Source organism: Molossus molossus, unplaced genomic scaffold (genome assembly GCF_014108415.1).
Source record: "Molossus molossus isolate mMolMol1 unplaced genomic scaffold, mMolMol1.p scaffold_m16_p_1, whole genome shotgun sequence".
In the NCBI taxonomy this organism is placed as follows: Eukaryota; Metazoa; Chordata; class Mammalia; order Chiroptera; family Molossidae; genus Molossus; species Molossus molossus.
Genome location: NW_023425344.1, coordinates 219,708,868 through 219,722,524, shown reverse-complemented (window position 1 = coordinate 219,722,524; position 13,657 = coordinate 219,708,868). Strand labels below are relative to the sequence as shown.

Below are 13,657 nucleotides of genomic sequence, written 5' to 3'. Positions count from 1 at the left end.
TTTTTTGGAAGAGATAATCCCAAGTCCACTTTGGGTCTCAGACTGGTTCTCTCCTTTGTCCACTGAATTCTACATCCTGTGAGACTCGTATTTCAGAAACAGAGCCAGCTTCCCAAACCCACAGATTCCTGGACCCTCAGAGCAGGATATGATAGGAAAGGGCACAGAATGGTTCCTGGAGAAACAAAGGACACAACTCACCAAAAGTGGCAATAGCTCTAGTCAGGACAGCTACCAACAAGCCTCAAATGATTAGTTTTGGAATTGGAGGTGCCAGTTCCTCTGAAGGCAAGGCATATGATTATTTAATTCAACAGAAACAAATAAACAATGTCCAAAATAAGAGAATAAAAGCTCCAAAGAGTGTTCTTAGCAACCTTGCAACCATGCACCGACTAAACTGTTTTTAGTGTTAAAATGGAGCAATGACTCTGAACCAAGACCTGATTAAGTCACCTGATCAGCAACAGAAAAAAAAAAAAGCAGAATAACTATAAAACTCCTTCTTTTTATCATAGTTTTTCTACTATAAAGCTGACCACCACATCATCCAATGATGTAAACTTCTAGAAACTTTACAAAATTCCTCTTTTTAAAATTTATTTTTTGTTATCAAAGAGAATGTCCAGAAACATTGAATATTAAAGAATCTGTTCATGGCATCATTTTATAAAAGTTCCTAATGGAGTGAGAATATTTTATTTTGATGTATCTCCTTCACTTATTAAAGATGAGGTGGATGAACTGATGCAATTACTTTTTTAAAAAATCTCAGACAAAAACATCCATTGTCATTCTGAGTCTGCTGACGGGCATGAATTCAGGGATTACGAACCACCACTGGCTGAGAATCAGCCTCCTCATGGCAGGGATCTTCTCATTAGGTCACACAGGTCTCTCAGAGATAGGCACCATGTTTGAAGTCTCACACAAAACATCTGTGTCATTTAAATTACACAATGTGGCAGTGTTTTTCTCATAGAGACATGATCTTAAAAGAAGGGACAAAGTAGAAAACGACCTGTTTGCATGTTATTTGTGAGTACATTATTGAACTGTGCAGGGGTTTTGGGCCTTGTAGCCCTTGTTAAAGAGGAAATCCACCAACGCAGCATTTGTCAGTTCTCAGCTGCTCCCGGTGCTGACGGTGTCCACTCACTCAGCCATCCATGTGTTGTTAGGTCAGGACCTTCTCCATCTCCTGTTTGGCTCACTGATTTGAACTGAGTTTGGTTGTCTTTCTCCTCCCATCTTCAGCTTTATTTCTCAGCCTCAGGATATGTGGGGTACTTGACTGTTTCTATCTTCTCTCGGACTTTGTAGGAGGGATATAGGCCCGTCCTTCCCAGTTTCCTGTTGACACCTTTAGAATAACCATCCCAATGATTTCCAGCCACACCAATGATGTCTCCAGGTTCCATGGGAATTTCATCTTCAGTTCGAGGTTGGTGAGGATAAATGGCAATCTGGTTGTGGGCATTTTGGCCCCCAAAATAGTAGATGTCATCCAAAGAGTGGAAGTTTGCAGAGGCATCAGGATGCAGAGTTTGCATGATTTCATAAGCGACTCGACAGACCTTGGAAAGGAATGAAAAAAAAAATTGTTAGTGTAGGTAAGATCCCCTTCAGAGCAACCTAAAAGCCCTTGGCCAGAGACCAGAGCTAGACGAGGACCAGGACTGACAGAATGAGAAGCAGTGGATTCCAGTCACAGTTGTCTGTCCATCTGCTCTCAGATGGTGGTACAGCATAAGTCATTCTTTATCTCTGTGCTTGTCTCTTTTCCTTAACATAAGAAATTATTACAATTAAGGTCTCTGGGAGAAAAAATAGTGCAAAGTACTTTAAGAATACAAATCAGTTAATTTTAATAAATATTTGTTAAGAGCCACGCCGCATTCCACGTTGAGCACGGGTGGTACAAAAATGAGTAAGACATAGTTTGTGCCTTTGAAGAGTTTAAGGTTAGGATAAGGATTATAAATCCTTTACAAAAATGCTGTTTCTCCCTTTCCTTCATTCAATGTTAATCACACACTCTTTTCTGCTCATTTGGACTTGGTCTCAGGACTCTTCTCAATAGAAATTCGTGTAATTACTGACAATCAACTAGCACTGGCAAGTGAGCTAAAACATATCCACCATTTCTGTTCTAAAGAGTTTGAAGTGTGCTGTGAAGACAGTAGCAATCTAGGACTGAAACACGATGGACGAGCCTTGGGGAAGATGTGTCTGCCCAATGCTGTCCTGAGAACACCTACCACGCCCACTGGATGGACGGCAGCTCAAACTCCACAGCCTGAGCTTCACTCCTTGAGCCGAATGCCTGGTGATTAAGTTAAACTATAACTATCTTTATGGAGATATCACATTTTAAGCAATTGATAAATACATTTATTATAGCATATATAGGTTTCAGAAACTTTTCTAAGAATAGGTGAAGAAAGAAGAGAGATTAACATCATTTTGCTTAGAAAATTCTTCCAATATACATTGTGAACAGAAAACTCAACTCAGGTCAAATTTTCCTAAATCTCCAGTTGTGGTTATCTCAGTTAGTGAAATTTTCTTGTCCCTACACCAACAGAACCAGAACTGGAACAGAACTAAGACAATGACTCCATTCGAGGCTGCTACTTCAGCGATAAACTGATTTTATACTGGGAATGTCATGGTACAATTGAGAACACTAGTAGAATACTGAGACTACAACAGAATGAGGCTCAAAACGATTTTGAACTTAAACTTTAAATTCAGCCAAAGGCCCACACAAGACAAGCAAAATCAAGTGGAGACTCTGGAAAGGAAGAAACTAAATAATTAAAACAAGGCAGCTCTAATAGCAAAATACAATAACAATGATAGAGGCTAATATTTACTGAGTTTCTGCTGTCATATATTTTTAGGTATTATCTAATTTAATCCCTTCAGCAACCCTATACAATTCTATAATGCTCGTATTACAGATGTCAAAGATCTCAGTTAAGAAATCTGCCCAAGAACTTATATGTATATATGCATAACCAACAGACACAGACAACAGTGTGGTAAAGGTGGGGGAGGGGGGTGGAGTGCAGGGGGAGGTGGCTCAGGAGCAGGGAGGAGGCTGTCAATGGGGGGGAAAAGGAAGGACATCTGTAATAAAAAATAAATTAATTAAAAATAAAAATAAGCCCTGTCCGGTTTGGCTCAGTGGTTAGAGCATCGGCCTGCGGTCCAGAGAGACCTGGGTTCAGTTCCCGCTAAGGGCATGTACTTCAGTTGCAGTTTGTCCCCAGCCCTGGTTGGTTGTGCGGGTGGCAGCCACTCGATGTGTCCCTTTCACATCGATGTTTCTTTCTTTCTCTCTCTCTCTCTGTTCTCTCACTCCCTCCCACTCTACCTGAGCAAAAAATGAAAAAATGTCCTTGGGTGAGGATGAAAAAAAAATAATAAAAAAATAAAATAGAAAAATAAATTAGCCCAAGTTTCCACTATTATTTTATTTATTTATATTTTAAATATGTTTCTATTGATTTTTTTAGAGGGAAACATCAATGTGAGAGAGAAACATCGATCATCTGCCTCCTGCACGCCTCCTACTGGAGATTGAGCCCGAAACCTGGCCATGTGCCTTGTCCAGGAATCGAACCGGGACCTCTAAGTCCATGGGATGATGCTCAATCCACTGAGCCACACTGGCTGGGCAAGGGTCCACTATTATTAAGTGGTAGATTCAGGTTTTGAACCCAGGCTGTCTATGTATGCTAGTTAACTGCTAAGTATATTTTCTCTTGTACACCCTGTTCTCCACGTTTGGATTTTAACACCAGGAAGATAAAACAGAAGGCTAGGGCCAGCCTTGGGCAAACCTGAGTCTTCTTTTCAGTGCCCATCCTCGCACTCTTCAATCATCTCTAGCCAGAAATGCATGGCCTTGTACTGACTGCCCTTGCGATGAGCACAACACCCACTGTGGCAATGAACCCTAACAATTTCCCTCTCTCCACTATTAAATATCTTACTCTCATAAAAACAATATACCCTCAGTCCTACACCCTAGAAACATTCTTTTGGGGAAATAATCCTAAGTATCAGTTTATGTTTTGGTATCAATAGTTGCTGATGTGTTAGTCTGCTGGATGACACATGTACTTTCCTAAGCCAAAGCAGTAAGGTATGGTAGAAATTTTCAACACTTGATGGACCAATATGAGGTCCTTTATCCTTCTCACAACAGTGATAATGGTAGCAGCTGAGCTTAATGAGCACTGATTATGGTCCAGATACTGTTTTAATAGTGTGCTTATGTGTATCTCTTTCAACCCAAAACTCACAAGAACCCTTTGAAGTGGCTACCATTATTATTCACTTTTTACAATTGAAGAAACTAAGCCACAGAAAGATTAAGTAAATTTTCAAACAGTTTTTTTAAAAAAAGGCAAAGCAAATCAAAAAGGAGCTAGTAATTGGCAGAGCTACAATTATTCCTCTTTCTGGCTCTCAACCACACACTGACCTGCCTTAGGATGAGTACCCAGGGCAGTGCCTGCCACATACTAGGCACTTAGTAAGCGTCTGCTGAATGAGTACAGCTCCAGGAACCACACCAGCCCAGCAGTCGAGATCCAAGTCCACAGGGGATATTTAATCCTTAAGATCCATATATAACATTGAGTAATTAGAATTTTTTCTCTCTATTAACCATGGGGCAATTCACTGCAAAGCTAGAAAGATTACTATCATGTTGATGTTTGCATTTAATCACCCTAGGCTTCCTGGGCTTTACAAATCCAAATAATGTGGCTGGTAAATGCAGGCTTTCACTTGATCAATCCTCAGGTTTGATACCTGAGAGGTAGCATGACCGAGAGGGGCAAACCCGTTGGCTTGCAAAGCAGTAGCTGGCCACATCTTGTGTTTTATTTCATTCTGTTTTGACATGATTGTACTACTTTTAGAACATCCCTAAGCACACAGTAAGGGGTAAGAACAAAAATCCTGACAAAGGATAAAATACAGGTATGAATGTATTAAAATCAACAATTAAAAAGGAGACAAAGTCCATTGGTCTGAATTTTATCCCTGAGGAACAACCAGCGGAGTTTGCATGAGCCTCCAAAGCTTTCTCAGAGTAGCTGAGATTTTTTTTTTTTTGTCAAAACAGACCAGGCCAGGAGGATCTCCTAGTGTGCAAAGTTGGAAGTGGGTTCCTGTCTCACTGGGTGATGCTGGGATACCTGTGCACTTCTCTTGTAAACTACTTGGTTCTGCCATTCATGGGAAAACAGCACCACTGCTGTTCCATGAGCCACACCTCGATGGAAATCCCAACCCAGAGCCATCGTCTGGAGTAAGATGAATGTAATAGCTGCCTTTTCCCACCGTACTTTCCAAACTCTGATCCAGAGTGCAGTGAGGCAAGTAATGCTGTATGTGGACTTGGAATTAGACAACAAAGAGTGTCACAAGAATGCTGCTAAGTGTCACAGGGGGAAGATAAGTAATATTTTCCTGTGGTGATTTTGGTGCCGGAAGAAGGAAAGCAAAGCATCGAGCACCTCCGTGAGTCTCAGTGCTCACCCATGTGCACAGTTGGTAATGTTCAGACATACATTTTTATTTGATTTTAGAGCTTTATGACTAGAGCAGTGGTTCTCAACAATGGTGATTTTGCCCTACAGGACAGTGGGTAATTTGACTGTCACAGCTTTAGGTGGGGGTGCACAGGGCAGTACCTTACAACAATCTATGTGGCCTCAAATGCCAATGGTGCCTAGGCCGAGAAGCCCTGGACTAGAGGAACAAACCTTAGGCAGGCCCACAGTCTAGGCCCACAGAGGAGGCTGTACACATGGGAAAGTGACTCGTGGTTTTCATTCTAAAAATACATATTCAAAACTGTGTGGAGGTTGTTACTAATTATTTGTACCTGTTGACCAGGTAGACACATAGCCAGATTGTCAAAAACAGTTGAGAGACGAAGTAGTTATAAGATAGTCCCCACCCTCAACCCTTGAGAATAGAAAAGGGAGCTTTTCAAAGACAGGCTCATGACTCTAATTAGGGAGAAACATCAGCAGTGGATGCCTCTGTGGGAACTTGGGAGGCCAAGGAATCTCTCCCTTCTGACCAGGACTGCTGCCTATGTGACTCCTATTCTGTGTAGCTGTCTTTTTTGGTACTAAGTTGTATTCTTATTTCATATTAAAAATACCTGTATAGCCTTTGCTGGGGTAGGTATATTTCCAACAGTCGTATCATCATCCCACTGTGACAAGTGCACTGTCACATGACAGAAAACTGTCCCTTTCTTTATACTCTCTGAAGTATAGTCTCATGAAAATGATGTACTTTTCCTCTTCACATGTTCTTTTCTCAAGTTCTTCTAAGCTTTTAGGCATATATTATTCTTACATGATTTATATTTCTTGGTGGTTATTTTATGTTGAGTATTTTGCTCACCAGATTCAGGACCAGGGTAAATCTGTATCTTCATCTCCTTTGAAATCCCCTCTACACCTAGTATAATTCTGAGTACAAATAGTCATTTAGCAGATTTTGAATGAACTAAGCAACAATATGCAAGTACATGAAAGAGCAGAATAAAATGCACACTATATATCGCTACGCTGGTATTCCACTGGGAAATAAAAGGCTGCTTGGATCACCCATAAAAACACATACACCTAACCCATAACACATTATTTGCAACAATTAAACTCAAAGAATGACTGTAATATGGTACAATTTAATGGCTTAAATTTAATGTACAGTTTCTTGCTTGGTAGAAATATAAAAGGACTTGAAGAGGAATTCGTTTACTCTTTCTTATTTTCTATAAAGCAATCAAATGAGGCAAAATGTTGTGCATTTAAGGCTCTCAGTATCAGTGCATTGATGTGTAGAAATGGATGGATTCTGGTTAAATATTGACCGTATGCAAAATCAGAAAGTATTAGGCAAGCTTAATTACTTGCTGTTTGTGTTAAATGCCGTGAATAAGCCGAGCACTTTAAACAGCTCTAGTAGCTGGCTTCAGTGGAGATGTATTCAACCGTTGCTTGCAAACAACGAAATATTCAGTGTACCTAAATAGCTATCTGGGGGGAGGGGGGGGGCTTTCATACTTCCACAAAAGGGATCATTCTCAAACAGAAAAATTGCAACTGAATCATGATAACTAATATTAAAAACACACACACAAAAACCCTCCAAGAACTTCCTGACCCCAAGATGACCAAAAAGTATTGGCCTCTTAAAAATACCCTGCTATCACTTACCTGGGATGAAAAAGTACACACTAAGAAGTCTGCCTGGGAGAGAAAGTGTATGTCCAGAATCACACCCCGAAGTGAATTTTCTGTGTATCGATTGTGTAGTCCAGCTGACCAAGATATAGAATTATCACTAATAAATTCATAATTGGGGTACCTGAAAAAGAAATAAATTCATACATAGTCACTGAAATCAGGGCATTCTATCAGGAGGTAGTATTCAATCAGCAGGCCGCAGAACTGCTCCTTTGACCAAGAATTCCTCTCTTTCTAACAGTAAAGGGAGCTTTGAAATTATAACGTTCAAGAGAGTAGTCAGTGAAGTGTCTGAATCCATCAGTGGGACAGAAAACATTGTGGAGGTCCCTGTATGATAAATGTCACTGGCATGCCATAAAACACACACTGCACACCAAAATGTCCCTTCTCAATTCATGAAAAAGTTGAAAACAGAAGGCTCCTATTTTCCTTGTAATGAGTGACCTCTAAGAGGGTTTGCAGCTGCTTTCATATTTGGTCACTGAGCTTTTCCTTTAGAATATAAATATCATGATTAAACTTCATTTAAATGTTTAACTCAGAATTTGCGATACTTCAGACTTGTTCTCTAACCACCATCCTTGAAGCACTATTTTAACTAATAAAAGTAATGCAAAACCATTATAATACATTATGAAGGCAAATTTTTTGTTGATGTCCACCCAAGTAACATTTTAGTAGTCTTGAGATAGGATTTTTAAAACTATTAAAATAAGATGTCTTTAAAAGTCCCATATGTTCAAATGAGTCTACTCTGAATTAGAGGTGTAATTATACTCTAGTATAGAGTGACTAAATTTTTTTTCAGTGCATGAGATAGATCTTCTGAGTTAAAATGCAAACTTTGGGAAATTACATGAAAAGGAGATAATAATTGTACATACTTTATATAATTTCATAAGCATTGAATAAATACACTAAGCAATGTAAAGTACTCAGAAGAGTAACTGACATATAGTACATGCTCAATAAACATTGTTTGTGACTGTTAAACATTTTTCTCCAGACACACATCTGGTTTTATTCCTTACTTCCTTTAGATCTCTGCTCAAATATAGTCTTATTTAGTAAGGATTTTGGCAATCTGTATCCCTTTACCTGCTTAATTTTTCTCCATGGCTCTTATTATCACTTGACATAATATATATTTACGTTTATTTCCTGCCTGCATCAATTCATTCCCCACCTCCATCATCCCTAACTGAAGAGAGGCATTTCATCTGTTTTGCTCACTCTATTATCCTGAGCACCTATAAGAGAATCTGGGATAAAACAGAGGATCAGTAGGTATTTGTTGAAAGTACAACAATTCCTATTTATAAACCCTGAAAGATTATGAGTCAGTTTGTGTGTCTTTCTCCCATATAGTATTCCCCCCAAAGTTGGGACTAAGCCTTAGTTTTCTTTGCATCACATTTTCTAGTATTCCACACAATGCTATGTGAATAAATACATGAACAAGTGAGTGCTATCTATGTCTGGGACTTTTTCCTAATCCCCTAACAGCTGCTTCTGATTTCTCTTCCTTTCACAACCTCTACGGAGCTTTCTCTCATTGCCTCTAATAACTACTGTGAAGGTAAAGTCTCTGAGCGCTGTTTCAGACTGGTGTTCAGTGTTCAGATCCATTTGGCCTCATTATTTTTGACATTTTGCCTTCCTCAGCTCCAAATCAGGGAGATGAAGGAACTGTCACATTTGTTCTAAAAAGAAAACAACCAAAAAGACTGTTAATGTGATTCCTGCAAAGCTGCATACCCAGGCATGGGGCAGAAACAGCAATAAATAAATATGAAAAGGCTGGAGGGTGGAGGAAAGAGGGGAATTGCTAACACACGCCAGCAAAGGTTTTATCCTTGAATAAAGACCAACTCTGTCATACAGTTTGGATGCTCAGTGAAACAAAGAAAAGAGTGATCCTTTTACTGAGAAGAGATGCTAACATTAATGCCCTTCTTAACTTAAAGGCCCTTCTCTGGAACCAAACCCAAATGGCACCTATGTTTCTCAGGCCTGATCTCTACATGCAAAAGACCACTTGATGAAGGATACTGAGAGTAGAAAAAAACAAACAAACAAAGTGAATAATGAGAGGGAGAGTTTGCACCTCCAATAATGAGTATGGAACTTTCTGTACAAACAGGCTTCGTTTTTGTCTTTTATCCACAAGTATGTCAGCAGAGCAATTCTTCCATTGTAAAGTTGTAGAGGTTGGAAATGATCAAAAATATTTTTTTATTCTTCTACCTCATAAAAAATTATTTTTATATCACCCACAAAGACTAACTTGAAGTTATAAACTAACATCATATTTTCTTTTCAGAAGTCTTTCTCCAGACTGAGGGAGATTACTCCTCTTCATGACTCAGAAAATTAAAACTAAAGGATTTTCAAAGAGGAAAAATATGCATAAAAGGATACCACATTTATAGTAGAACATGAAGGAAACTGCTGCCTGGACTGCAGTGGGGAAATGAGTTACGAGCTGCTGACCACAAAAAGGAAATTCAAGTTTTACTATTCCCATAATCCAAGTACAGACAACTGTGCAAGGGTTCCTTAGTGTAAAAATGTAATGCTGTGTTATGAATCAAAACTGTAAAACCTCAGGTTTATCTAAATACTTTCAAGTCTAGAAATATAGCTTAATGAAATAATGGGGATAATTTTAGGCACATATTATAGCATTATTTATAAGATTAAAACACTGTAAATAACCTAACTATCCAATATTAGGAGAATGGTCAAGTAAGCAATGGCATATCCATACAGTGGTTATGTAGTTATTTAAAAAGATGTTTATAATGATTTTTATAGTAAGCTGGAAAAATGGACCTATTGCTATATTAATTTTAAAAAGAGTCAAATTATATACAATAGGTTAAACTACTAAAATGTGCAACTATATACATGATTGAAGGGAACATGTCAAAATTTAAACAGTTACTGCCACTGAGTAATGGAATTGTGGGCATTATTTTTTCTTTGCTCGTATACTTACCAACTTCCATATTTTCTAATGAGCATAAATTATTTTGTTAATCGAGGTGAAAAAAAGAAAGAAAAGCTTATAATGCATTCAAGAATAAAAGAGTAGATGAAATTAATATTTTAGTATTTTCTCAACCAAGTTATGGTTCAGTCTGGTATTTTTAAATGAAGGAGCAAGGTGAATAGTTTCTACTTCTCTCTAATAGGTCTAGATATCACACTGGAAAAGCACTTGTGAAATTTTTTTATTGTGTTTTGTGTCCAAATGTCCATATAATCCCTAACTCTTATGTAAAAATTACAACTATATAACTTGGCTTATACTTGTTTGGTAAATTTCTTGGTTCTTGTTTATAAGTGTGCACGTGTGTGTGTGTGTGTGTGTAGTCAATGGAGACTTAGGGAAAAAAGTAATTTATATCAGTTTAATTTTAATTCTTAGGAGGTAGAAATAAGATTAAATTATTATCCAATAATTTGGAAAACCATCTGCATTATAGTCCTCATTCTATATTTGTTTTTCTTCCCAACTCCCATTTGTGACATAAAAAAGGGACCAATAAATTACATAGTAAAATAGCTTCAATGATTAAAAAAATGCTTCTAAACTTAAGGGACTGAAGTAAACATAATTCAGTATTTACTAGACACCAGTTACTGGAGCTGGGTACTGTGACTAAGTGCTTATAATCTCGTGAGGGATACGATATAAGCAAGTGCTAACACTGACAGGAATGCACAGAGGAGGGACACGTAGGCATTTGGGGGTGATTTCTGAAATAGATGGTACCTGAGCAGAGTTAAGATTACAATTTTCTTCTCCCCATTCCCTTCTTTCACATATATTTAATACAGCCTTTATTTATTGGTAGTAAATAAAGGCCAACTCTAGGTTCATCCAGATCCTATAATAAATTCCCAATTAGGATCAGTGCTTTATGTGTTTTTATAACATCTGATGTTAATTCTATAATAGCATTACTTATTCTGTAGAGTAACTGTCTGTTCTCCAAGTAGAATGAAAATTTCTTGAGAGCAGAGAGTGTCTTGCTTATCATGGATACCCAGGACTCAGCACAGTGCCTACAATACAGGCAGGTTCAATAAATGATGGTCACTCTTCAATACCCAGTAATAGTCTTTCCCCTGCACTTACAAAACTTATCTTTTGATTCTTTATATTTTTTTAATATAACTTCCAAATCCCAGAAATTTTTGTAAACATCTTACCTATATTTTCAGTTCCCTGTAATTGTTAGTGAAAGTGTGAGTGAAAAAGGGCAAGTACCTGTGTCTCCCCAGAATTCATGTTCAAGCCCTAACCCCCTAGTGTGAAGGTATTTGGAGATAGGGCCTATGAGGGTGGGGTTCTCACAATGGAATTAGTGCCTTTACAAGAGGAGACACCAGAAAGTTTGTTTTCTCTTCTAAGCACACAAAGAGGTCATGTGAGTACATAGAGAGATGACAGCTGCCAATAAGCCAAGAAAAGGGGCTTCAGAATGAAACACACACTTTGCTGGCACCTCACCATTACGTTAGTGATATTAACAAGTTACTCGAGTACAATGTTGTTTGAATTTTTAAAAAACCCCGATAATCAGTAATAATATTATAACAAAAAAATCACAAGTCGTGGGAATTAAGGATTCCTATCAACTGAAAAGAGTCCCACTCTGGAATCACTACTTCATCCAACTTACTTTGTTTTTGCCTCTTTTAATAAAGAAGGGTCATCTGTAGCCAAATACACTCTTTTTTTATCCACTTGCATCCTGCGAGCAAGAAGCTGAAACTGTTCTTCGACGTGCACCATGTACTCCTCAATGGGATGGAAGGCAGCCTCTGTCCCGACTTTGTCCGTGCGTCTGACGTGGACTCTGGGGGCAGAGGGACAGAGTCAGATTCTGATAATGTTCTGATCCACTGGATCTGAATCCCTATTCATGGTGGCATTATGAACATTCCTAACCAATTTTCTTTTCATTTTTTGCCATTAAAAAATAAAACAAATATTTAAAAAATTCAAACACACATGTCTTACATATATTTGTATGTTAACACAATATAATGGGAATTTAACCAAAAAAAGCCTTTAAAGAATGCTTTCTTATAGAGAGAGTAATTGGCATATCAGGAATAAGTGGGGAATTCAGAGTTACAGTCCATACTAGGCAACAAAATACCAACTAGCCTTCCAGAAAAAACTGGATATCACTTTTAAGATTTTTTACAGCAAATGATACCAAGATTCAAAGTTGTTATTATAGAACATTAAATATATTGTTTGTAATGTTTTCATGCCAAGTTTTTCTTTTTCATCATTTTGCTCTGTTGGTCACTCTGTAACCACCAACTTGTAGAATTTAAAGCTGCCCGAAGAAAACACAGACCTTGCATGTGTGCCTCCAACAGCGCAGTCAAAGCAGGCAAACCTTTTAAGGGTTTGCACTATTTTTAAATTTCAGGAGCCATTCCAGCCCTTTTGTTGTATGCATAAGGAATTTCCTTTCTCTGATTTTCACACTCTATCAAACACAAGCAGATACTGATCTGTCTTATCTATCCTATTTAAGAAAAGCTCCAAAACTGTAAAATTGGGGACACAGAGGCTTACACCATCCTCACTGAAGAAGGCATTGATTTCCACAGTATTCTCCCATCTTAGTGCTTTCAAAGCGATTTTAATGAAAATAAGAACAATAGTAATCATAGCTTATCTTCATAAATTACAGCTCTCCTGAAATTTGCCTTTTCTGTATGCTTCCTCTCCCCAAATTCCTAGACCACTATTCATATGTGGAAGGAAGAAGGGAGACTGTTTCCCTTTAGGTCAAGCAAAGGCCAGCTTTTTATGATGAATCTGGAGTGGGGGGTTGATTTCATGGAAGTTACTCTGACATCCTCATGGCTATTCTTTCGTTTGCATTGAGATATGAATACTATTATATGAACATGTCTATCATCTTTTCTCCTCACATCCTCCTTTTTTTTTTTTTTTTTTTGGTACGTGCCCCTAGTGGGAACTGAATCCAGGACTCTCTGGTCCACAGGCCAATGTTCCAACCGCTGAGCCAAACCAGCCAGGGCTCACATCCTTCTTAATCACTGCTTCTCTCAGGAAACTGGGATTGTTCACTGTGCTCCGAAGAGATGAAGACAAAAAAGAACAATTCCACTGAATTTCAGTGAACATTTTCATGAGAAGAAACACTATTTGATACTCTGATTTCACCTTGTACGCTCATTAGCTTTAACATCTGGAATAGGGGTCAGTAACTTCTATACATATGAAGACTAAGAGACAAGGGAAGAAGTAGGGGTGGGGGTTATGAAAATAAAAATAAAAGCAAAGGAGAGATGTAATAGAA

The 13,657-nt window shown here is 38.2% G+C and overlaps 1 protein-coding gene across 15 annotated transcripts in view; it reads right to left on the bottom strand.

The window, feature by feature from the left end:
* Window positions 1-605: 605 nt before the first annotated feature.
* Window positions 606-13,657, bottom strand: part of FUT8 (fucosyltransferase 8) — a 232,076-nt gene continuing 219,024 nt past the window's right edge. For 14 of the 15 annotated variants that reach the window (XM_036277553.1, XM_036277619.1, XM_036277527.1 and 11 more), the window contains 3 exons: window positions 11,990-12,166; window positions 7,263-7,413; window positions 619-1,577 (listed from right to left, as the gene is read on the bottom strand). In XM_036277553.1, coding sequence (XP_036133446.1) covers window positions 1,260-1,577; window positions 7,263-7,413; window positions 11,990-12,166 — 646 coding nt within the window. In that variant the 3' untranslated portion in view covers window positions 619-1,259. Of the gene's footprint in view, window positions 1,578-7,262; window positions 7,414-11,989; window positions 12,167-13,657 lie in introns of all 15 variants that reach the window. The other variant, XM_036277644.1, reaches the window with a different exon arrangement.